Below are 25,736 nucleotides of genomic sequence, written 5' to 3'. Positions count from 1 at the left end.
ACTGGCTTTGAACCGTGATCCTCCTGATCTTGCCTCCTGCGTAGCTGGATTACAGGTGAGGGCCACTGGCACCTGGCAAAATTGCATCTTTTAAAGCACATTCCTCTGTATGCCACCCAAGTAGAAATATCATAGCATTCACTTGCACACCTTAGTTTAATTATTTCATTTAAAAGTTTGTCTTGCTGGGCACCAGTGGCTCATGTCTGTAATCATAGCTACTCAGGAGGCAGAGATCAGGAGGATCACAGCTTGAAGCCAGCCCAGGCAAATAACTCGTGAGACTGTATCTCGAAAACGCCCTTCACAAAAAAAGGCTGGTGGAGTGGCTCAAGATGTAGGCCCTTAGTTCAAACCCCAGTACTGCAAAATAGATAGACAGATAAAAGTTCATCTTAGCCAGGCACTGGTAGCTTGTAATTCTAGATACTTGGGAGGCCAAGTTTGGGAGGATCACAATTTGAGGCCAGCCAGAACAAACAGTTCATGAGGTTCCACCTCCAAAATAACCAGAGAAAATGGACTAGAGATGTGCTAAGGCCTGAGTTCAAAGCCCAGTTCCACAAAAAAAAAAAAAAAAAAAAAAAAAAGTATTTTCTTATAAAACTTATTCCATGTAAATACATAGTCTAAGAACTTAAAGCTAAGTCTTCCTTCCATTTCTAGCCCTGTTCATCAGAAATAATCTCTTCCTTAATAATACTTTCCAGAAATATTTTACAGATACCCCTAAATGATTCGTGTGAACGCTCTTCTATACTATTGTTTTCTTTGCTTTCTACTATTAGAATATGTTCTTTTTGGCAGTACTGGGGTTTGAACTCAGGGCCTCACACTTGCTAGGCAGGCATTCTACCACTTAAGCCACTCTACCAGCCTACTTTATATAATTTAGACACTGCTCTGTACTAGCAGTGCATTAAGTATCCTTAGCAGGGCATTTTTAATTCTGAAAAGCCTTAGCTCAAAATACCATGTAAATTGCCATGTACCTTTGATTCTGATTTACCTCGTATGTGGCAAGGAATAGCTGTTTTCAAAAAGATGAGTTGTGATCTGGTTCTCAACCCTAGCCAGCCATGCATTAAAATTGCTGAAGGAGTTTTAAAACATCAGTCCCAGGTCCTTCTTACAACTGATTCTAATTGAACTGGGATAGAATCCAAGTATACCCTTCCTTGATTCTAATAGTACAGCCGGGGTTCAAATGGTATAGTAGATTTCTGGGCTTCACCTCCAGAGTTTCTCATTGTAGAGTAGATCAGGAATAGAAGCTGAGAATTTGAATTTCTATCCTAGTTTCCAGCATCGGCAGATGGTGCTGACCTGGGACTTGACAATGAGAACCTCTGTTTTAAGGGAACCAATTTCACAATGGAAGCATATGACCCACAAAGTGGAAGCCCACTGTAGTGAGCCCATTGTAAGGAGTATTAGGTCAATTTTTAGAGAAATACCAATTACACAAGGGTCACAGGGTCCAGGTAACCCTTATTCTACATCTTCAAGGAGGAAAAAATGTACAGAACAGAAAGATCTAATAATATAAAGATTACTATTTTAAAAAACAGGTCTGGAGCTGGGGATGTAACTCAATCTGGTAGATTGTGTACTTAGGATGTGAAGTCCTGGGTCTGATTCCCAGTACTAGAAAAACAAAACCAAAAACGTTTAGCCAGGGCACTGGTAGCTCATGCCTGTAATCCTAGCTATTCAGGAGACAGAGATGAGGAGGATCAAGGTTGGAAGCCAGCTCCGGCAAATAGTTCACAAGACCCTCTCTCAAAAAAACCCATCACAAAAAAGGGCTGGTGGAGTGGCTCAAGGTGTAGGTCCTGAGTTCAAATCCTAGTATTGCAGAAATAAATAAATAAATATATACACAATTTTTAAAAAATAGGTTTATAAGGAAACCTTTGTCAGAGGCAATCTTTGTCCTAGTGCTGGGGCTTGAACATGGTAGGCAAGCACTCTACCTCTGGGTTACATCCCCAGTCACAAACTTCTTTTTGAAGTTCATATTCTCTTAGGCTCCCCTACATACCTCTCACTCTCATCAGCAGCTTTTTCTGCTTCCTCCAGCTTTTGCAGAGCAGTGGCCAGGCGCTCCTGAGCACGGTCCAGTTCCTCCTCAACCAGCTGGATCCTACGGTTCAAGGAGGCCACCTCAGCCTCAGCCTGCATTTGAATGAAAGAACAGAAAAGGGAAGCAGAGGCATGGTGAAAAGAAGAACTGGTAAGACTGGAGTTGACTACTGCGAAGAGGCTATATATAGTCTACTTGAATAGACCCTGTCCTCCCATCAGTGAGTTTCCCTATGAGGCAGTGAAATGTTTCAACATTTGTTGGGTATGTTTTGTTTTGGTTTTGGTGGTACTGGGGTTTGAACTCAGGCCTTGCACTTGCTAGGCAAGTACTCTATCACTGCAGCCATAGCCCCAGCTCTCAAAGAGTGTTTTAAAATTCAGTTCCTGCTTACTTCAGCAGCATATATACTAAAATTGGACCAATACAGAGAAGATTAGCATGGCCCTTGTGTAAGGACAGCATGCAAATTTGTGAAGCATTTCAAACAAACTCAGTTCCTTGCCAGGTACTGGTGATTCACACCTATGATCCTAGCTACTTGGGAGGCTGAGAGCAGGAAGATCAGAACTATTACCCAGCTTGGGCAAATAGTTCTCAAGACCCCAAACTAATCAGAGCAAAGAAACTACTAGAGGTGTGGCTCAAGTGGTAGAGTGCCTGCTTTGCAAGCCCAAAGCCCTGAGTTCAAACTCCAGGCTTACAAAAAAACCAACCAACCAAACATAAAAACCCCAAAACTCAGTTCCTTGCCACTACCTCTGAATTCAGCTCAAACTGCTGAACAAATGGGGGTCAGAAAAATCAGCCAGAGAAGTGTTCCTTTGCCTGGCTAGGAGGTTTGTCTCATAAGTCAGAAAAATAAAGTAGGTTTCTTAAAAAATCTCTTAAAGAGGGAACCTGTCAATTTGCTGCTTAACTGAAGTTGTTAGTCCTTCAATCACCTTACCCTAATCCATCAGGATATTAGCCAAAGCAATGTCATCTCGGATAGTTTATCAGACCGGAAAACTGGGATACCTGCCCTCCCCTCCCTTCAACATGTTCCCATACCCTGGAGTTGACAAGGAAAGACTGGCTTCTGGCTAAAATTAACTGTTTTGATAGCATTACCAAAACAAACAGATAAACAAAAAACAGAAGAGACTGTTTCCCATCACCCTGAGCACCACTGATCTAAATTCTAAATTATCTTCTTTCTTTCTATCTTCTTTCCTCTAGTCATCTCCTTAGCCTTATCTCTCAATATGACTTTTTTTTTTTATTGTCTAAAGAACCACCAAGGATTCTTTTTTTTTTTCTTTTTTCTTTTATTATTCATATGTGCATACAAGGCTTGGTTCATTTCTCCCCCCTGCCCCCACCCCCTCCCTTACCACCCACTCCACCCCTCAATATGACTTATAACAATTCTCTCTCTTGGTCTCCACCTACAACAAAGTACAAACTCAAGTACATGTAAACCCACAGACTGGCTATTGAATGGGAAAGGAGAAAAGGAGACAGTTTGCACTGGTATGGTGATGTACCCCTGTAATCCTAGCACTTTGGAGGCTGAAGCAGGAGAATTATGAGTTAGAGGTCAGCCAGGGGAACATAAGAAAGTCCTGTCTCAAATTTAGGAAGCCAGGTGCTGGGTAGCTCACACCTATAATCTTAGCTACTTGGGAGGATGACATGGGAGGATGGTGGCTCCACTGGGAAGATGAGATTTGAGGCCAGTCGAGGTAAATAAGTATGCAAGGCACCATATCAAAAAAAAAAAAACAAAAACAAAAAAAAAACCAACAGTAAATGGACTTAGAGGTGTGGCTCAAGTGGTAAAGAGCCTGCTTTGCAAGCATGAAGCCCTGAATTCAAACCCCGGTCCATTAAAAAAAAAAAAAAAGTAATAAACATAAATTTAGAGGGGGAAGGAAAAAAAGCCTTCTTATGACTGCCTTAACTATACAAGAATTTAATCTATCCTGCACACCACCCAGCTCAGATGCTTATCCAAGTGTCCAGTGAACACGATCTCTCCTCTACAGCCCAGATTGTGCCTGAATTCTATTACCCTGATTTCCTCATAGCAGGCAGGGGTGGCAGCAGCTATAGAAATCTGGGCCACCAGCCCTATGGGGAGGGATATAGCCCAAAAGATTCCTGTTAACAATCAGGATTGAACAAAAATTTCCACATACAAACATAGGAAATTCAAGGGACTGAGAAGGGAGGCAGGGACTGGAGCTACAATCTAACCACCAGGCTACAGGAAAAGAAAATTGAGACGTCCACATAAGCTGAAATTACTAAGAAGCCATTTGTGTCTCTAACTGTACTATTCAAAACACCACAAAGGCAAGTATTCTCTAGTTCTGTCTCTTCCAGGAAAACAGATGCCTCTAGGACAACACAGATTTCTCCTCACAAACCCAACAAGGCCAAATAGTCAAGAGCAAGTCAGACTTTCAGGTAGGAACTATGAAATACTGGCAGTACAATACAATGATTTACCCCCTTTCAGAATGCCTCAAATGAAAACATGATAAATACAACCAAATTTGGAAGAAGCTCACAAATTTAAGTCTTCATCCAGCTCAGTAGTTACCCAAACTGGAGGAGAAGATAACAGGCTATGGGGGCAGGGTGTAGTTTCCATGACAACAAGCTGGCTAGGGCACTTTCTCCCACAAATAAGCATTTACAATAGAATTCTTCACAAGGTTGAAAAGGGAGGAAAAGAAAACATTTCTTGGTGTCCTCGAAAGAACATACACACAGGAACAAACCTGTATCAAAAGCAGAAGCCAAGATGAGAGTCTGCAAAAGCTTCAGAAAGCCTGAGGGTGGCAGGTCTTGGACATTGCTGTTCTTTTTTGTCTTCTCTAACAGCAGATCAGTTCTCTTTACAAAGAAACAAAAGCCTGCAGAATCAAGATCTGATACTCTGTTTAAAGGAGTAAGGAAAATACTGGATTTTCCCTTCAAGCCAGACTTACAATGTCCACGATTTAGGGTCAACAACAAGTACCAAGAGATTGAACAAGACTTTTTTTTTTTTTTGAGGTACTGGAATTTGAACTCAGGGCCTTCACCTTGAACCACTCCACCCGCCCTGTTTGCTGGGGCTGGCTTTGAACCACAATCCTCCTGATCTCTGCCTCCTGAGTAGCCAGGATTATATGTCAACAACCACTGCAGGACTACTTTCTGCAGACTAGCCCAGCCCTGGGAAATATAAGCTTGGTGCTTTTCTAATCATCCTAGGTTTTAGCATGTCTGCCCACTTGTGGTTTGAGCCTTTCCGCCTGCCCACCTTTGGCCAGCTAGGAGGATATAGAGTGAGGTCCTTCCCTTTGGGTTTTGTTTTTTTGGTGATACTGGAATTTGAACTCAGGGCTTCGTGCTTGCTAGACAGGCCCTCTACCACTTGAGCCATGCCTCCAGCCCGGTCCTTCCCTTTGGGCAATAGAATTCTCCACTGCCCAGGAGGCAAAGATCAGAGGGTAGAAGTGAGAGTGGCACACAGTAGCAATTTGGTCATATCAGACAAAAGCTGACAGCAGCTTCAGCTACAAAATGAGATTGATTTAAATGCTACGATCCATCCTCCATTCCTAAGAGAGTCCCAAAGTACACCATACCCCTCAAGAAAAGAAACTGACAGAGCACTTGTGCTCAGAGGCAGAACAGGGCCAAGGACAGAGGGGATTCACCTAAATCTGGCACTCTGCCATGCTGGGGTTTGTTTTTAGATAAAAGGAATTAAAAGAAAAGAGTTAGGCTTGAGCTCAGTGAGTAAAGGACTGCTGTAGCTCACAGTGTTCAAATACACATCTACCCAGACAGCTAAAAACTGTGTCCTTGGGGAATTTAAGTTTTACCAACAGGGAGGTTAAGTTGGAAAGAAGAGAGTTATGTGCACACCCCAGAGTAAACAAAGGTGGAGTTAAGCAGAGGCACTCAGAGCAAAGGGCTATTTGCCTCTGCCCAATGAGTGTATGCTCTTGAATGGGGGGGCAGGGGGAGGAAGCACAAAGAAAAGTAAGCAGCAGGAAAGCAAATCTAAACCAAAGAAAGGACTAAGTTTGTTCTTAGTCCACCAGACCCCACAAATAGGAGAGAACCACACAACAGCCAGACATTCTAACCCCCTTCAGAAACTATGAATTTGGGAGTAAGGCCAGAGCCAAAACTGTTCAAAGCCCACTCCCTCCCTCAATAGTACTCCTAAGCTTTTAGACCAGAACAAAATAAAAAAGAATATGAGAGGAAGTTAGAAGTATTAAAAATTAAAAAAACCTGGCCCGTGTGGATCACTACTATAATCCTAGCTACTCAGGAGGCAGAGATCAGGAGGATGGCAGTTCAAAGCCAGCCTGGGCAAATAGTTTGGGAGATCCTACCTTGAAAAAATTCATCACAAAAAAAGGCTGGTGGAGTGGCTCAAGGTGTAGGCCCTGAGTTCAAGCCCCAGTACCGAAAAAAAAAGAAAAAAAAAAAAAAGTTGGGATGGTAAATTTTATGTTAATATATTCCTACCACCACTACCCAAAAAACAGCTATCACCTGTTTAAATCTAGCCAGCAGTACAGGGCTGAGGGTATAGCTCAGAATGCTTGTCTAACATGGGAGAAGGCCCCTGGGGCCAATCCTGACCCTCCCACCCCCCACACACAACATACAAAAAAACCCAAAAAAACAAAAAAAACCCACCTCCTTACACCAGTACAAATGAAACTCAAAGTGGATTTACAAGGTGCTACATTATGAAAGGTTAACCTCCAGGCCAAGAACAGAAAAAAAGATTGATCTCAAAACAACTCCAGTGTCTCAGCTTTGGTCCCATCCCGTTTAGAAACAAGGGCAGCTTGGATGTGCACACAAAGTAACCAGAAAAGTAATTGACAGTTGTACTAATAGCAGATACCATCAGGGAGTGCTGAACTTCCAGCTCTCAGAGGAGGGAGGAGCCTGCAAAACCCACATTCCAGAATGCCCTAAGAGAATAGGTGATAGCCCAAGCCCCTCCTCCCCCTTTCCCAGGGTGTCTCCTCCTCAGTAGGGGTTCAAAGTCCATTACAGAAGAAAGTCAAAAGATTAGGCTGTCTCAAGCTAGTGTAGAAAAGACTAGTTTCATCAATATTTAACTACATCTCTACTTCCCCATTCTGAGGACTTCCTCACTGGACCTCAGCTCAATAAGCCAATTTGGTAGGCTCTAAATAGGGGGCAGCTTAAGAAACATGTGCATAAGCTCACTATGTTGCCTGTCTCCCCAGAGTCACCAAGAGTGAAGGGGAGGAGGGAAGAGCCAATTTAACTACAACAAAAATTACCAAATACCAGAACAGGGACATACACACCATCATCATCATCATCTACTGTAAAACTAGTGCTATGGTATCCATTTTTAAATGAGTCTAAGACAATGCAGTTCATCACAAGGCCAGTTCCTTCCCCCACACTGTGTCTTCCTCTTTTAAGGCTATCTGGTCTCAAGAACAAAGAAGAGAAAGTATCAGTAAACTATGAAGAGTCACCCAGCTAACCCATCTCACCAGAACTGATCATTAAAAGTTTCCAGCATACTGAACAGAGGAAAAATCCACCTAGAAAAAAGGGACTGAGGAAGACAACAAGCTCCTGCCATCTCCACATCCCGTTATAAAAATTAATAATCTAAGCATTAACCTGGAAGAAAGCTGTACCCTCTCTTTGTCTTTCCAAACTTTACCTCTCTCCCTCCAAAACAGTCACTTGAAGAGAAGCAAAAAAGGAAAAAGGGGAAAAAAAAGTTTAGCAAGGGGAAGAATAAAGAACACCAAAAAACCACAAGAGTTCTTTCATCAGGTCTTCAAATTTTAGCAACAGTTGCTTTAGTCTCAAGATCCTCCAAAACCAAAGCCTCAAGAGATCAGCTCCATCCACTAAACTGCACCCTAGACTTGGAAAATCTTATGGCTTACTAAAACTAGTCAACCACTTCTAAACAGAAAGTGGTTTCAAGAAATCTCAAGAGGGGCTGGAGGTATGGCTCAAGCGGTAGAGCACCTTCTTTATAAGCATGAAGCCCTCACTTCAAACCTCAGCTCCATCAAAAAAGAGAGAGATCGATCTGAACAATCACCATTTATTCCAACAACATTTTATGTTCCAACTTCAGCTGAGCAAATACTGACTTCAAACAAACAAACAAAAACTGTACTGGATAACTGAGAAAGTAGCAAAGGAACATCACTAGAGCCACTCATTCTGTTTCCATCCACCATATTGCCCAAGTCAATCAGAAACCTTGAGTTGGTGAGGCATCTAATTCTCTCCCATAACGCCCTTATCAGCTCTGCTTGGCAGAAATGTTAATTTGTTAAGCTTGCAGTGATCACACTTCAGCCATAAAGGTCTGAGTATGGCAAAAATTCCTGCTTTCCAGGTCACCAAGGGTAGGGCCAAATATGCTTATTTGCTAGCTTCTACATTTGCACTGAGAAGTACCATCTCCTTCGCATCCGCCTCATGTCGGTTAAACGTTGTACCAGTTACCAGGGATCCCCATAAGAGGAAAGGGCCGGGGGCCGGAGGATGGTAGGCGGTGCTGTGGCCTCAAGCTCCTCCAGAGAGGGAGGGCACAGCGCTTCCTCTCAGTCGACGGCTGCCTCATTTCCTGAGCAGGAGGAGGGAGCGGAAAAAGCTGCTAGCAGGCCAGGCTGGGGGCTTTCCGGCGGTTCCCACACTCGCCCCCCCAACCCTTCACCCTTTCGCAGAGGCTAGGCTCGGCCCCTCTCAGACCAGAGAAGCACCCACTCACTCTTAACCCTTGGACCGGAAACCTCGAGGGACAGCAAAGTGCCCCCGCCATTCAGGGAGAAGTGGGGGGAGGGAAGGTCGCTGAGCCCCTCCCCTGGCCGCGCCCGGCTCCGAGGGACTGAATGAATGAGCTGGTAGAAAAAAGGAGAAAACCACTCTCTAAGCCCCGCGAGGCTTAATACCTTCAAAGGTATTAAGCATCTAGTTTCCCCTTTGCCCGCTTGCTGTCCCATCAGAGCTGAGTCCCACCCACTCTCCGGGCTCCAAATCCATCTCCGGGCCTCCTGGCCCCCACGGGATTGTACTCTACAGCAAAAGGTACCCCACTCGGGGTCCTGGCTGCTCCAACGTGAGTCCCTCTCTCTTGCGCCTCGCCCTCTCCGTACCTGTTCCCGGGCCCGCCTTTCTCCCTCCACTTCCCGCTGGAGGCGCTCGGCCCTCTCCTCTGCATCATCGGCCTGCTGCTGCAGAACCTGGATCTTGCGTTTCACCGCCTCGATGGTGGTGATCCCGGCCATGGTCCCCACCCAGCTGCTTCTCGGTCTCGCGTTCCTGCCTCCTCCGCTCGGCGTAGCAGCCGCTTCTCACCCCCTACTTCCGCCTGCTCCGCCCTGAAATACCGGAACTCACCCACCCGCCCGGATGTGACGCCACCACCACAGCGCCCTCCCACTGCCAAGCAGGCGGGAAGACAGTCGGAGAGCCACCCGGAGTGAGGGGCGGAGCCTTCAGTCGCACTAGGCGACCGCTCCCCACGGGCCTTTCCCAGGGCCAGTAAAGGCGGGCGGGGTTGGGAAGAGGATGGGCTACCATGGTAACGGGGAGGCGCTTCGTTGTCTAGCCTCTCCACCCAGGCAGACAGCCCACAATGGTGGGCCCATTTGTAAGTATGGTGCTGCCCTTACCCTCCGACAGTTGACTCCTCTCTTCCCCAATGCCTACCCTCCACCACTTAAGGGCACTCTGTATCCCCTCCACAATAATAAACATCCCACAAGCCTCGGCTTCCACCCACCCCATGACAGACTCCAAAACTAGATTCTAAGAAAAGCCTACAAGACGTTCTGGGCCTCCTTTTACAAAGAACCTCACTCCAGCCTCCTTTTAAAATCTACTCAGGTAGGTTCTCTTCCTTCTCCTGGAAGTCAATGAAAGGAACTATTGGGGTGGAAGAGCGGGGCAAGTTGATTGGCCAAATTCTCATTCTATTTAGCATCAGTTATGAATTTAAAGTGTTCTATTTAGAATACCAGTCTTGCCACTTGCCATTACAGACATGGTGCATGTCTGTAATCCGAGCACTTCGGAGGTGGAGGCAGCAGGATCATGAGTTCATAGCCAGCCTGGGCTATGTACATATGAAGACCCTGTCTCAAAAAAAAAAAAGCCTTTTCTCCTGTTACTTTTGAGAGTCAATATGCACCATCAACTAACCTGCTAGCCCCTTCAAACTTTGGTAACTTAATTATCACTTACAATCCTTTCTGTAGATGAGGGAGATATCTTGTGCCCTATTCTATCAGGAAGGAATACTTATTATAGACCCCTGTTACCATATCCTTTGTGAAACAGTATGGTAAGATTATCTGGAAAACTGTGGGATTGAATCTCCATTCTGTATCATGTCTCTCACCAATTTCATTGCCACTTCTGCTTCTAAGTAACCAAAGGAACTACTTATGAGTTACAAACTGCTCCTACAGGCTCTGCCATGCAGGATTTCTGGAAGCACAATGGTAAAGAGACTTGAGAATTTTATTTTCTCCACTTCTTCGTATTCCTCTCACCTTCTCAATAAGTAATAATGCGTCAGGCGTGGCACCTCACTACTGTAATCCTAGCTACTCAGGAGGCAGAGATCAGGAGGATTGCAGTTTGAAGCCAGACTGGGCAAATAGTTCGAGTGACCTTATCTTGAAAAACCCCTTCACAAAAAGGGCTGGTGGAGTTGCTCAAGGTGTAGGCCCTGAGTTCAAGCTCCAGCACCAAAAAAAAAAAAAAAAAAAAAAGTAATAATGATAATTTTCTCTCGGTGCAGTTCTTTTCCCCTAGAGAATTAGAATGTGGCAAAGGACTTAGATTTAAGAATCTTTATTCTGTCAGAGTGCTGGTGGCTCATGCCTGTAATCCTAGCTACTTGGGAGGCTAAGATCTGAAGAATCATGGTTCAGGGCCAGCTTGAGTACATAGTTCAAGAAATCCAACACCAAAATAACCAGAGCAAAATGAACTGAAGGTTTGGGTCAAGCAGTAGGGCACCTGATTTGTAAGTGCAAAGCCCTGAGTTAAAATCTCAGTCCTACCAAAAAAAAAAAAGAATTCTTACTCTGGAAAGAGTTAGCAAGACAGTTGCTGCTCTCCCTGTCTGATTCTGGTTCTGAGGATGCTCCCTCCAGAGGCTCTATCTTCCTATCTCTTTTTGGAAATGCCAGTAATAAGATAAATCAGAAGAAACAACCTGGACAGGCAATAATTTGTTCAGTAGAGTAATCTGTACACTTTGATTTCTCCTTTCCCCCAAATTGGGAAGGAAGAGAAGGTTCTGACTTTCAGTAAACTCTTTCCTGATGGCCTGAGAATTTTTTTTTGGGGGGGGTTAAGAAATGCTTTTTAATATAAATTATCTTTATTTTTCTATTTTTATGTTTTGGCAATAGTAGGGTTTGAACTCAGCTCTGTCACACTTGTAGGCAGGCACTCTACCACATGAGCCATTCAGCCTGCTCAAGAATTTATTTTCGCCTGGAATTTATTCAGATTGTTTTGGAGAAGTCTTAGAGGAACTGTGGAACAAGTAAGATTTTTGTCATCTGGGTGCTGATCAGCAGGGGGCACTATTGCACCTCCCTACACCCCAGTGAAGAAGCCAAAGACGTCATCCTAGACAAAGAATGGGTGTTGGAGAGCACCACTGCATTCCTAAGGCTGGTAGATTTCAACAGATAATCTCTTGATCCAGGAAAACAGATGGGCTGAGTCCTGATATCCTTTAGAAGCATGATGGATAGGCAGTAAGGGGCCCAATGCTATTCTTTTCCTGATGACAAGTAATATAGGTATACTTGCCCATTGCTGTCCCTCCTCTCCCCATCTCTCTCAATGCTTGTTCCTAAAAAAGAATATTATGATTCCATGTCCTAACCATTGCACCCCACTTTCCCATTTCTTTCAAAATAGTTTCTTCTAGCAAGCTCAAGACTTTCCTCATTACAGCAATAAAAATAAATATATAAATAAATAAACAGCTTCTGATTTCATTCAAATTAAGACAACCTTAGGTGCAGTTGTACAACAAAATGAATATATACTTATTGCCAGTGAATATATACTTATTAACTTAAAGATGGTTAAAATGGTATTTTTTATCCAGTGCCCAGCTAAGATGGTAAATTATGTATATATGTATTTTGATAAAATTAAAAAATAATATTAGCTGGGCACTGGTGGCTCACTACCATGATCCCACCTACTTGAGAGGGCTGAAATCAGGAGGACTGAAATTCAAGGCCAGCACGGGCAAACAGTTCATGAGACCTACCATCTCCAAAAAATAACCAGAGCAAAATGGACTGGAGGTGTGGCTCAAAGTGTAGAGCACCTGCTTTGAGAGCACCTGCTTTACCAGTGCAAAGTCAGGTTCACACGCCAGTCCCACCAAAAAATAAAAATAATATTAAAAAAAACCTCATAGAGCAGGGAGCCACTGGATCATGCCTGGAATCCTAGCTTCTCAGGAGGCAGAGATTAGGAGGATCTTGGTTCAAAGCCAGTCCAGGCAAATAGTCTGTGAGACCCTATCTCAAAAAAACTCAACACACACAAAAAAAGGGCTGGTGGAGTGGCTCAAGGTGTAGGCCCTGAGTTCAAGCCCAAGTACCACAAAAAAAAGGGTTTGTATAGACTTTGCTACTTCCATGCCTTTTCTTTGTTCAAGTAAACCTAGCAAATCCTAGGTATTCAGAAAGGCTTCTCTAATGACTAGAACTGCCATGTAAACATAGTTACTGACTCCCTCCTCCCTCTCTTTCCCTTATACCTACATCAAGGTAATACACTCTGTGTACTTATTTACTAGTCTCAAGTGTAGAAGTGGAGGTATTGTTAACTTCCTTTGTAGTAGACAAAGCACCCTCCACACAAAGATGTATGTATTATGTTCTCTATTTAAAACCTTGTTGCTTCTCCTTAGTCAACACTTCTCCCAGTTTCTATAAACACCTTGCTTTCCTTCTTTGGCTATTTGAGGCAGGAATCAGCAAATGTTTTCTGTAAAGAGCCAGATGGTAAGTATTTCTGGTTTTGCAGATCATAGGGTCTCTGTGGTCACTATCCTATTAAAGGGAGGAAATCAGTAGACAGTATGAAAACAAATGAGCATGACTGTGTGCCAATAAAACTTCATTTAATAAAACCAAGTTGTGGCAGGATTCACCTCACAGCATGTGGTTGGAGGAAAGAAACATTTCTTTCTGCTTCCTTTTCAACCTGGCCTAACAGATTTTTGCCCCTTGGCCACAAATCTTTTCCTATTTTGTTTTCATCACTGAAGGAACTTACTGAGTTGGTGGGAAAGCTAACAGGAGAGAAGGGTTAAGTGAGGTGGGTTTTCTTGTTTGTTTGTTTGTTATTGGTGGGACCTGAGTTTGAACTCAGGGCTTCATGCTTGCAAAGCAGACACTCTACGTATTAAGACACACCTCCAGTCCATTTCACTCTGAATATTTTGGAGATGCGGGTCTCTCAAACTATTTGCCTGGGCTGGCCTCAAATCACAATCTTCCCAATCTCAGCCTCCCAAATTGCTAAGATTGATTACAGGTATGAGCCACCAATGCTTGGTGTTGGTTTGTTTGTTTTTTAACTCAATACTTTATATATTTACATGTTTTTTGGTGAATTCCTATATAAATACAAGGAAATGTCTTTTAAATAATTATACTGGCCTAGACCATGTTTACATAGAGGATAAGATGCATATGCGTGTGTGAGGGTATATGTTTGTGTAAAACATCTTAGGACAGGCACAATTCACCCCTGGGAAATTCCTCTATCTTCTGATGACATTGATGTATTGTCCAGTCTCTGTCACTCTCCCTCTCCCAAGATCACATGTTATACTTTGTTCTTTTTCTTGCTCCTGGAACACACCTCCTCAAACCTACATACTAGTTGTTTCAAGAGTTATTATCCTATCTCACAAAACTGTTACTAATCTAACATTTTTCTAGTCTGTGAAAACTTGTATTCTTCTGCCTATATTGATTGGAACCAGAGAGAACCATCCTTCTCAACCTGAAACTTAGGCTAGGGAACTCCAGCAGGCCATCAAGTGCTTACTCAAAGCCCAGAGGGTATCCCAAGGGTTTTTTGTTTTGTTTTGTTTATTGTTGTTGTTTGTTTTGTAGTTTTCCAACAAGGAAATTTTTGGAAACTAAAAGTGTCTATAATGTATGTTATTCAATTTATGATTCTAACATTTGGCATCATATATCCAACTCTCACTATTTCTTTGAGCCATTGAATGTGTTGGAAAGTCAAAGATCAGACCAGAAACCCAAATGGCAGACACTGAATGTGAGGATCTAAAAGCAGACTAAGGTAGAAGCATTGAGAATTCAAGGTTATCCTGGGCTACATAGTAAGACCATGCCTCAAAAAAAAAAAAAAAACCTGTTGTCCTCTATATTCTTTCATTTCATTTATCTTTTTAGCAAATTTCAAGGTTGAAGATGAAGGAATTGATGACTACAGTGTAATATGAAGTGGGAAAAGGTAATTTACTTCATTTTCTAATGGGAAATCAGTTGTACAGAAGCTAAGTAATTTATTCAAGGTCATGTAGTAAGCTCTGATAGTGATACCTTTACCCTTTAAGATTCTTTCTTAGTTTCTATTACAGTCCACTCTAGAGACCTCTCTGCTATCCTATAAACAGTATTTCCTCTGTGGCATAAAGGCAGATGTCCACATTGGCCATATAGGGTCAGGGTCAAAGTGACCTCCATTTCCCATTGTGAAATCCAAGCTGGCTTTGTTGGACAGTTGAGCGATGAGAACTTCCCTATTAATACACATATCCACATGCCAAACCTCGTACACAAAAGCTAAGTATGTGGCTTGGGGGAGGAGGTGGGATACATGATAGCAGTATGGTCTTGTGGAATCCCTTCGCTTTGTCCAGGTCCTGGAGATGATCACTTATTCCTGGGCTGGGAGGTGAGTAGGATGAAAATGAGATTTCTATATGGGTTTTTTTTCAGTCCTGGAGATGCATGGAGAGCCTCATGCATGTTAGGCAAGTGCTCTACCACAGAGCTATACCCTTAGCCCCAACATGTCTTTAAGAAAGAAAATATGTGCCACTATAAGGGTATGCCAGCACATCCATATATGTAAAAGTATATTGGGCCTATATGTCTGTGTTGTATATGTATATGTATATGTCAAAATGTGTGTGGAATGTAGTCATATATTAAGATAAGCTCTACATGTATAGGTTAAGCTCATTCCCCCATCTGTGCAATACTCACATCAGCTGCCTTCTTCTCTGCTAGCTCCAGCTTCTCCTGGGCATCCTTCAAAGCTTCTGAATACTTATCTAGCTCATCTTCTGTCCCTTTCAGCTTCTTCTGCATGGCTGCTAGTTCATCCTCCAGCTAGAGAAACCCAAAGAGTCACACACAAAAACACACATATGCAACTATGCAGATTTGATCTCTGATAGACCCCTGAGCCCAACCTCCATGTTATCATCCCTCAAGGGAGACACTTTCTCTCCAGCCACTTTCTGGAGTTACACTATGGCTCTACCTATAACCCTGTAATGTCTGACCCTAAGATAACCAAATCATCCTAAGTTTTCATCCAAGACCCTTTGATGGCAAATATCTAAGGGTGTAGATGCCTACAATGCTATTTAAGAGAAAAGATATGGTATGCTTGACACTTACCTTTTCCTCTATAAATTAGAGGTTCTTCCAAAACATGGTCCACTTCTACTTAAATCCAGCAGACACACTGTGGTGCAGAAGGGGCTACTAACTTTCTCAAGGTCATATAGGCAGCCTGAGGTAGATACACTTGATGTCCTCTGTCCCTCCATTGAGTCTGGAGAGTCCCTCCCACACAAAAACAGGAGCTGGCACCAGTGGTCACTGCCTTTCCCATGAAAACCTCCTTCCTTCCCATAGTCTTGCTCATCAGCAGATGAAGGAGACCACCACCAGTGCCTACCTGTTTACTTCTTTCTTCTGCCTGTTTCTGCTCAGCTTCGGCTTGCTCTGCCCTATCCAGAGCATTCTCCTTATCCAACTTCAGCATCTGCATCTTTTTCTTGATGGCCTCCATCATGAACAGTAGCTATTGGTGAACTCACCTGGGAACACTGGAGAAATGGAAACTAGAGCAAGAAAGGAGGGGCTGCTGCCTGAGTGACTAGGAGTACCCCACACTTGAGCATTTATCTGTGCTCCCTGCTCCACCTCTTATTCCAAATATGGTCTTTCCAGCTCCCTCTACCCCATCATTGTTCTGGTGGAACACAGGGCGAGACACATTGATGGACTGACATCACCAGCCCCCAAAAAAAAAAAATTGAGGAACAGCTGAAGCTGATTTTAGACAATGGAAAGTGGGGGAGGGGAGAGTTTCTCCCTGACCCTGAAACTTTCCACTCATTCTGGGAAGCTCTTTGGGTGTTTTGACAGTACAGGGAAAGGGGAGGAGAGAACATTGAAATAGAGAAGGGTACTTTGGCAATTCTAGTTTTAATTCAGAGGGTCATAGTTGCCTTTCAGCTCCCTCTTCACACTTCCCTAGATTGTGTTGGAAACTGATCAAACTCCACTGGTTGAATTTCATATTTTGATTTCTGGTATTCAGGGAGCTTGGGCAATAGTGAAGAGGGGAGGTCTCTCATGATCCTTGACAGTTCCCCCAGATCCCCAGATCAAATTGCTGTGCTATTTTTGGAGTCTCTAATTGGCAAGGAGACATCATTCCTCTCCCCTAAGAGCCATGGGAATGGAGTAAGAGGGTAGGATTGGGATCTGAAAGGCTATCTCAGAGCTTTAAGTGGGATATAGAGAAAAACAGAGGAGGGTCAGAATAATCCAGACAAGACCATGGCCTCTGTTTTTCCATAACCATCCTAAAAATAGAACTTTTGTACCCACACATATCAAAGGTCTATGTTGTTCTCTATTCTTTTTCTCTTCACCTTCTCCCTTAACAAACCCCTGCCCAGCCCATCGTATCATGTTAATCATAATCATCACATCAACTCTGTTCTTCCCAGTTTAGTGCCAGACCATGTTCATTTTTGCACTTGGAGCTTTTCTCTTAACAGGTGGCAAATGATCCCCATACACTGGTGCCATACATACAAGAATAAGCCAGGAAAGAAGTGGGCAGTATTCAAGGTGACCAGAGCTATCAGAGAAGAATATAAATGGCTCTAATTAGTCATAATGTCAAGGACAGTTAGTATTAATGCTAAACCTCAGCAATGTGGGAACTGAGATGACCATCAGGACAGAAGACAGAGCAGAGCTGGTCCACTCATGAGAGCTTCCAGTTACAGAATAGTAATAGTAGACTACTAATGGTAGACTAGTAAGCAGATAGACCATCAGCTAACTCTTGAAATAAAACAGAGAAGCCAAATATCCCTACTTTGGTGACTAGGCAAGGAAGGAAACTAGGGAACAAGAGGGCATGAGGGAAAGGAAGAAATAGATAAAGGGATGGGGAGTGAAAAATACAAGGACAAGAAAAGATAAGGAAAAGAGATATATCCCTTCTACTATAAGTAAGCAAGATATGGAAAGATTTTATCCCCAAATTCTAGTTCTTTCCCATTCCTACACATAGTTGCAACTTCTGTAGCTTTTGGTCTCTCAGGAGGCATACTAGAGAGAAGAGGTACAGTAAAAAAAGATAGGTGTCCCAGAGCCCCAGAAGTTGAGGCAGAAAAGAGGATGATGCTGAATTACCCACTGCTGTATGAATATGTTTGACATTTAGTTGATTCCTAATTAAACAACCCAATATCAAACATATCACACAGAAACAGGCAGGTAAGCTTAGATGGTCATCGGCCTTCCTCCTCATGGCAAAGGTCAGGACAGAGATACCAGGGCCCAGTCATGTGTAGATGGAGAGCCATCTTCTTGAAGGACACGGAACCCTGATTTTCACTTCCCAAAAAACAGCTGCCTCTTGCTGTCTCTTTGTACCATTCTTGCTACAACTCCTCTCTTACTAGTGCCTGGCCTTTGCTGGGTCACGATGGCCTAAAGCGTGAAGAATACCTGACAGGGCTTCACATCCATCCAGGCACCTATCATTCCCCAAAGCACCACACAAAACTTTTCCCCTTATGTCACGGCCTCAGCACTCAGAGGATCAGCGATGTCAACACCACTCATCAGTTTTGCCACCTGCTCTTTCCCAGCTGTCCTGGAGCTTTCTGGGGGGTGCAAGTAGGCGCTTGTATATCTTTCTTTACCTTTCCAACAGAACTTTTAACCTTTGTAGATCTCCCCCACAAGATTGCTGAGATTCACAGTTGGCTCCATCTTGACATTCTCCTGCTCTTAAGTGTTATAGATAAGTATCTATGAAAAACTTCCAAAATGCTGGGCTGCTTTTTTTCCAGCATTTTTTTCCTCTTCTCACCTTCTTCTCATGTCCTCCAGGCATGTTCTTAAGGTCACCCTTGGATGTCCAGAACAGAGAGAAAGCTGTCTCTCTGGCAGGCTTCAGCCTGGGCTCCAGAAGAAAAGACTTATGGTTTCTGCTGCCTGGCAGAATTGAAACTAAGGCTTGAGATCATGGGTGAGAGAGAAAAACCTCCTCTGTCAGGAACAGCCTGCAATCTTTAAGACTTTTCTCCTTTTCTAGGGCTTTTCTCCATAAGAACTCTCCGGCTGGCTTCTTCAAGGGTCTTTCCTCACAGGGATGTAGCTTGGTTCCCTCCTTGGGTTTTTTCTTTTGGAGAGAATCAGGTCTGTTGGATATCTTGTGGCATATAGATGCTTCACTCCACTGTGACAGAAAGGAGCCTGAGTTATAGCTGCACTGGGGGATGGAGAGTTTGGGTAGAAGTGGGAGGTGGAAGAAGGACACTGCATCAGCCCCCAGGCATGTTCCATGTGTCCTTGTTCCCATTAATCCTGACACACCACCCATACACAAACTCCACAGTGACCTTGATCTAGATCGATAGCTCGTTCCAAGCTACAGTCAATTCCTATTGCATGGCTTTTGCCTTCCAGAGGAAGATGAACAAATGGCCATACAAGCCCAAATGTAGGCACTTGTGGTGTTGTCTTATGTCTTTGCTCTTTTGTGGCTTTCAAAGTGTGTGTGTGCGTGTGTGTGTGGTGTTCTTTTTTTTTTTTTTCAGTGGTGGGGTTTAAACTCAAGGCCTTACACTTACTAGGCAGGCACTCTACCATTTGAGCCACTCTGCCAGCCCTGTGTGTGTAATATTTACTTTCTTGTCTTCCCTTCTTAGATTTAATCCTCTCTCCCCTGAGAAGTTCTAGAGCCCTTCTCTGAGAACCTTGCCCACACTGGTGAACCAGAGGTTGGAGGAAGGGAGGCTGGAAAAGGGACCTGCAGTAATTCAAAGGGCTTTAGTGTTTGGGGCACTAGGGGAACAGAGGCATACTGGGAATAGAGCAGCCTTCTTGCAAGAAGACTTTGGATGGCATAAATAGGCAGAAGCACTACATGGCCCCTGATGAAAGACATTTAGTGCTCCTGGAAGTGCTTCCTATATAACCGTTTCAAATGGAACTGAGCACTTCTGAGCCACAGGATCTGGGTAAGGCATCAGGAACAGAGGCAAGAGGGGCCAGATAGGTACAATGGAGTGATGTGATGAGGACAGACAGAATAGGCAGAGAGAATGGGGAAGATGGGCTCTGTAGGGGACCAATCTGCCAATACTGGAGCGAGTCTGGCACTGACAAGCCCTGAGGTAAGAGGCCAAGGTCAGGGATCAAGGCAGAGGAGATGGGGCATTCTGTGGGTCCAAATAAACAGAGGAAAGAGAAATAGAAGAGAATGGTGAGGGAGTTTGGTTGGAGGTAGGGGGTATTCAGATAATGGAGTGGAAAAAATAAACAGGGAAAATAGTATCATAGGGGCAAGGAAGCATCATTCTGGGTTATCATTTATTAGACATTACTTGAGACTCTTTGCTAAGTGCCTTATTTAATTCCCCCAGCAACCCAATGAGGTAGATACTATCTCCATTTTACATTTAAATAACTGTAACCCAGAAAATTAAAATAATTTGCACCACAAGGCCACACAACCAGCAAATGACAGAGCCAGTACTAAAACACAGGTCTGTCCAGTGTTAAAACTTGTTCTATTTTTTTTTTTTTCAGTGCTGGGGTTTGAACTCAGGGTCTATACCTCAAGCCACTCCACCAGCCCTTTTTTGTGATGGGTTTTTCAAGACAGGGTCTTCCAAACTATTTGCCCTGGCTGGCTTCAAACCTCCTGATCTCTGCCTCTTGAGTAGCTAGGATTACAGGTGTGAGCCACCAGTGCCCAACTAAAGTCTATTCTTTTAACTCCAGGCTATACTACCAGTGAGTAAGAATCAGAAGGCAGCTTAGGAGACTGATAAGAGAGAAGATGGAAGAAGTGAAGGTGAGATGAACCAGACTGGGAAATAGATGACAGGTAAACAGAAGGAACAGGAGATTCTCAGATTTGCAGATATCCAGGCCATGCATGGTTTTGTCACTTATAAAACTGACATCATACCTGTCATTACTATTCAAGGCCTACCTCCCCCACCAGCCTGTGAGCTCCATGTTTTTTTTGTTTTTAATTTTAAAATTTTGTGGTGGGTCCAGAATTTGAATTCAGGGCTTTATGTTTGCAAAGCAAGCTCTCTATCCCTTGAGCCCTACCTCCAGTACATTTTGCTCTAGTTATTTTAGAGATGGGATCTTGATCCTCCTGATCCACTGGTGCCTGACTGAGCTGTATGTTTTATTTGGTTTAAGGACTCAAAAGTAGTTATTGACTAAAGCTGAGGGTTTGAGAAGAGGTGATAGGGCGAGGGGATGAACAGATATATAAAGGCAAAGAGAGGGACAAGCATGGAACAAAAAAATGATATTTGAACTGGAGAAGGGTTTAGTCAGCGAGTGGGGACCTGGATTACAGTGAAAGCTCCTGAGAAGGAAAATGAATATAACTATTATGTACCAAGGTACTGGACTTGCTTCCCATTTCCACTTACATTATCTTATTTTATTCTCAAAATGATCTTATGAGATGGGTGTAATTGTCCTCATTTTCTTTGCAGTACTGGGGTTTGAACTCAGGGCATACATCTGGATTCACTCTACCAGTTATTTTTAGTGATGGGTTTTTTTGAGATTGGGTCCCCTGAACTATTTTCCCAGGCTGGCTTCCAACCTTGATCCTCCTCCTGATCTCTGATTCCTGAGTAGCTAGGATTATATCTGGCATATGGATATCATTTTCACAATTGTTTGCTAGGCAGGCACTCTTACTGCTGGAGTCACTCTGTCAACCCCTGTCCACATTTTCAAAGAGAAAATGAGGCATAGATAAATCACTTACACAGGATGACACAAGAATTACCAGCCTGTAATCCTAGCTACTCAGGAGGCAGAGATCAGGAGGATCATGGTTCAAAGCCAGCCCAGGCAAATAGTTTGCAAGACCCTATCTGGAAAAAAAACCATTACCAAAAAAAAAAAAAAGGCTGGTAGAGTGGCTCAAACTGGTAAGAGCATCTGCCTCACAAGCATGGGGCCCTGAGTTCAAAGCCAGTGCTGTGCCTTGTCCCCCCAGCCCCCAGAAAAAAAAAAAAAAAAGCAAAGCCAGAATGCAAATGCAAACCCAGACTTGAGGGAGAGAATAAGGGCATGAATTTTTCAGTGGAGACATAGCCACATGGAATTGAAGGCAGGAGAAGATCTTGTGGCAAGGATGAGAAATCAGTGAGTGAGGATGCTGACGATGAGGCAAGACATTAGGGAAAATAATTATATTGGTGATTACATCAAGGAGCAACTGTGTGTTCTTACAGCTGATACTGCCTACAAAATGGGGCTTTGAATAACATGTATTTACAAGATAGACACTTATAAGTAAGTTTCTCTGTGGCCTGTGGGTGCATATGGTCAATCAGTACTTTTCAGTACTTCCAATGCCTTTAGGATAGACATGAGGGCTGCTGGATTGGTTCAAATGGCAACAGCACCTGCCTAGCAAGTGTAAGTGAGTTCAAACTCCAGTACTGAAAAAAAAAAAAAGTAAACTAGAATGGACATGGTTCTTTACAGCCCTGTCCCTGCTCCCCACAAAATTCCACTACTCCTTATTTTCTTACACCTGTCACATGACCTGCCTGATACCTGGAGATCAGAAGCCTCTCATTGTTTCAGAGGTGGGAATTCAAGCCCCAGAGGAAAGAGGCTTCTTCAAAGGTTTCGCAATAACTGGATGACTCAAAACCTAAGATTCAGCCAGGTGCTGACGACTCACACTGCAATCCCATCTACTCAGTACGCAGAGATCAGGAGGACTGTGGTTCAAGGCCAGCTTGGGCAAAAAAAGCAAGACCCTATCTCAAAAAAATATGCAATGCAAGAAAAGGACTGGTGGGGTGTCTCAAACTGTAGAGTGCCTGCCTAGCAAGCATGAGGCCCTGAGTTCAAACCCCAGTACAGAAAAAAACAAAAACCTAAAATCCAGGTCTCCTGATACTGAAGCACCATAGTACCTGTAGATTAATAGCTACATTCAAAGCTATTTGTCCAAGTATAGAGAAAGTATCAGTGAGATCTGAGAGGCGCTGTACAAAATCCAGGAAATTAAGATTACGGTAGCTAAGAACAAATCAAGATTTAGAGCAAAGAGAATGAGCCATGTTTAATAACTAGCTTATTTATTAAACCAAATCGTGATTTTCAACTTTCACGTTGTCCACCCTCCATCCCTCTCACATCAACACTGCATATCCCACTCTGACCACAAGGCGTCACTCTTGTCTTCACTAGATTTTTATAAATTTGTTTCCCAAATAGCATTTTGGGGATGACATGAGAGTGAAGACTTGAGAGTGGGAGTCTTAAGTCCCAGGCCCAGGTCCATTTTGGAAAGAAGTTCAAGGTACTCGAGGCCGAAGAAGAGTTGGTTAGCAGGCATGATGAGAGTGGAAGAGCTATGTTTCAGAAGCTGTCAGAGTCTCTCCACATAAAATGCTTTGCCCATTTGATTTAGTTCCTGCTGGTACTGCTGATACTCCTTTTCAAAGAGCTGGTGCAGAGCAGCTTGACGGGCCTGGTGGGGAAAGCAGAAAAGTGCTGTGTTGGCTTTCTACCAAATACCCTTTCTCATTCTCTCCTTTGGTTGTCTTCCCATCACTTACTTGGATCAGGACTTAGTTGTGACATAAGCAGTAGCAGATACTGAACCAGTGGAGGGGAAACCTATCCAATTTCTTCTCCATGGGGGAAAACCCCATGTTCATTAAATATTTGCTGAGACTATATCACAAATCAGGAAGTATGCTAGGTACGAGGGATACAAAGATGATGACATGACAGCAGTTGGGACTCCAGGGAGAGAAAAATATTCTAAGAGGCAGTTTAAAATCTTACTAAGATGAGAAGAGCAAAGACTATAATGCACTTTGGGACTTTGTATTACCTGCAAATTGGATGCAAAAAAGTATCACAGAAAAGAACTTTCATATTTAAAGAATTGTGTTCTGGGGCTGGTGGAGTGACTGAAGTGGTAGAGTGTCTGCCTAGCAAGTATGAGGCCCTGAGTTCAAACCCCAGTGCCATCAAAAAATATAATAAAGTTTTTTTTTTCTTTTAAGAATTGTGTTCTTGTATAGTAGTGAGAAACCTCAGAGGTAAATGAAGTTAGGTGAGTCATGACAGAGACTAAACTTGAAATCCCAGTTGGCAAAGGCACAGGGCAATAAAGGATAAGACTTGAGGCTGCTCTCCTGAAACTTACCATTAGTAGTTGTTTGTTGGCCAGTGCCAATTCCTGTACCATATCATTCTGCATCCGTAGGGTAGCATACAGTTTTCTCCTCTGGTTCAATGTCATCTGCCACAGACAGTGAGTATGTGAATTTTGCCACCTGCCCCAGGTATTGAATAGGTTAGAGTTAGGAGTGGTGACAAAAACCCCATCAGCGAGGTTATTTTGTCTCCAGAACCCCTGCTACTGTCAAAACATTGCAAAATGGTTGGAAGTTTAAAACTAGAACCTAGTTATGTATTTAGTAGTTATGTCATTTAATCATTACCTACAGACATAGGTATCAATTTTTACATAATACAATGTAACTAAAAGTTGTGAGTGGCCCATGGTTTAAGTCCTTTATCCATAACCCTTTTTCTTTGAATAAGTGTTTCTTCAGTAACAACTAAGTGGCTGGGCACTGGTGTCTCATGTAATCCTAGCTACTCAGGAGGCAGAGATCAGGAGGATTACAATTCAAAGCCAGTGGGGGCAAATAGTTCAAGAGACCCTATCTCAAAAAAATCTATCACAAAAAAGGGCTGGTGGATTGGCTTGAGATGTAGGTCCTGAGTTCAAGCCCCAGTACCAAAAAAACAAAACAAAACAAAAGCTTCACCCAGCCCTAATTCTGCTCAACAAAATTAGCTTTATTCCGTAAGTGTTTCAAAAAGCTCAGGGTAGGGAATGTAGCTCAGTGGTGGAGGACTTTGCTAGCATGCACAAAATTCTAGGTTCAATACCCAGCACCAGAAAAAAATGAAAATAGAAATAAAGCTCATTAGGTGAAATATACAGTCCAGTCTTTTTTAGTCTTTTCACTTATTCGACAAATACTGCAATACCTGCCGCAAAATTTATGTAAAGCCAGGCAAAGAAATACATGAGTTTTCCTTAAAAAAAATCAAATGAGAAAACAAAGTAACAAACGTATGTGCCTATCTTCCAGAGAATGGGACGCAGGGCCTAATCTACTAGGCACTAGGAAGCTGATCTCTGCTTTCTTTGAGCAAGGATGCTTCTTGCCCCTTTCGTATTTTCCTTCTTGAAAAGCCCCTAACAAGATGGAGTAGAATTGAGAGTTAGCTTAGAGACAAAAGGGTGGAAAGGTCAAATTTAAGGGTAAGGAGGAGACAGAAGCAGATTACCTTTTGATCATCTTCTGAAGTCCCATGGCCCTTTGGAATCTCTGCAATAAAAGAGTTCTGTTCATCTGCCTAGATCTCTTGAACCTCACCAACAGTACCCCTTTCCAGGAGATACATACACCTCTTTTGAGAGAGGAAGTGGTCAATTTTCTAGTGGAAGTGGGAAGAACACTCTACTCTTTTCAGGATGGATCAAAGAAAACATTCAGGGGTTGGAGTGGAACACATACTTGAGTACTTACTATGTGCCAGACATAGTTTCCTACTCCTGTTGTTATCTCCTACTCTTAACTTACATCGTTTTTTTCCCCAGTAAATGGGGTGCTTTTGGTAATCTCCTTCAACCATCCCCTCCAACTCTGCATACCTCCTCTTCTTTTGCCATCTTTTCCATAGACATGTTTACAGACTTGCTTGGTAAAGTCTGAGGACACTGGCTAAGCTCTCCTTTCTGTTTAGTCACCAAGGATTCAGTAGTCATAGCAGCATTTAGGCCTCCAACAATCACCCTGGGCCTATTAGTTCATTGGTCACCTAGCCTGTTGCCCTGGAGACATGAAGGGAATCCTGGTTCTCCAGCCTTCTATTAGTGACACAGGCAAATCCATGAGTAGGATTTCTTCTGTTGGGATTTCAGTTATCTGCATCTAACCAATTCTCTCCCCTAA

The 25,736-nt window shown here is 43.3% G+C and overlaps 2 protein-coding genes and 1 non-coding gene across 19 annotated transcripts in view; 1 reads left to right on the top strand and 2 right to left on the bottom strand.

Moving 5' to 3' along the window:
• The window catches only part of Tpm3 (tropomyosin 3), a 31,122-nt gene extending 14,803 nt beyond the window's left edge, over positions 1-16,319 (bottom strand). For 7 of the 17 annotated variants that reach the window (XM_074048029.1, XM_020166255.2, XM_020166254.2 and 4 more), the window contains exons 1-3: positions 16,109-16,319; positions 15,406-15,531; positions 2,045-2,178 (exon numbers count right to left, since the gene is read on the bottom strand). In XM_074048029.1, the coding sequence (XP_073904130.1) occupies positions 2,045-2,178; positions 15,406-15,531; positions 16,109-16,225 (377 nt within the window). In that variant the 5' untranslated portion in view covers positions 16,226-16,319. Of the gene's footprint in view, positions 1-2,044; positions 2,179-4,857; positions 5,631-8,563; positions 8,821-9,261; positions 9,493-15,405; positions 15,532-16,108 lie in introns of those variants that run through there. The other 10 variants (XM_020166264.2, XM_020166265.2, XM_020166258.2 and 7 more) reach the window with 7 other exon arrangements.
• Positions 2,473-2,579, top strand: LOC141414329 (U6 spliceosomal RNA). Its single transcript, XR_012439389.1, has one exon. It is a non-coding gene; the product is annotated as a U6 spliceosomal RNA (small nuclear RNA).
• Positions 16,320-22,871: 6,552 nt separating the features above from the next.
• On the bottom strand, positions 22,872-25,713 carry Cfap141 (cilia and flagella associated protein 141). The gene is made up of 4 exons (XM_020166143.2): positions 25,436-25,713; positions 25,069-25,109; positions 23,909-24,038; positions 22,872-23,221 (listed from the first exon to the last, which is right to left on the bottom strand). The coding sequence occupies exons 1-4, from the start codon at positions 25,547-25,549 to the stop codon at positions 23,120-23,122; spliced, it is 387 nt and encodes a 128-aa protein (XP_020021732.2). The 5' UTR covers positions 25,550-25,713; the 3' UTR covers positions 22,872-23,119.
• Positions 25,714-25,736: the final 23 nt, after the last annotated feature.

The sequence above is a fragment of the Castor canadensis genome, chromosome 11 (assembly GCF_047511655.1).
Source record: "Castor canadensis chromosome 11, mCasCan1.hap1v2, whole genome shotgun sequence".
NCBI lineage: Eukaryota > Metazoa > Chordata > Mammalia > Rodentia > Castoridae > Castor > Castor canadensis.
This window is presented reverse-complemented; position numbering and strand designations above follow the sequence as displayed.

Excerpts from the sequence above, each read along its gene's own strand:
- Cfap141 (XM_020166143.2), bottom strand. The coding sequence starts at position 25,549 with ATGACTACTGAATCCTTGGTGACTAAACAGAAAGGAGAGCTTAGCCAG. Across the intron at positions 25,110-25,435 it reads AGATGGCAAAAGAAGAGGAG|AGATTCCAAAGGGCCATGGG; the intron begins GTATGCAGAGTT and ends CTTTTATTGCAG. Across the intron at positions 23,222-23,908 it reads CCAACAAACAACTACTAATG|GCCCGTCAAGCTGCTCTGCA; the intron begins GTAAGTTTCAGG and ends TTTCCCCACCAG.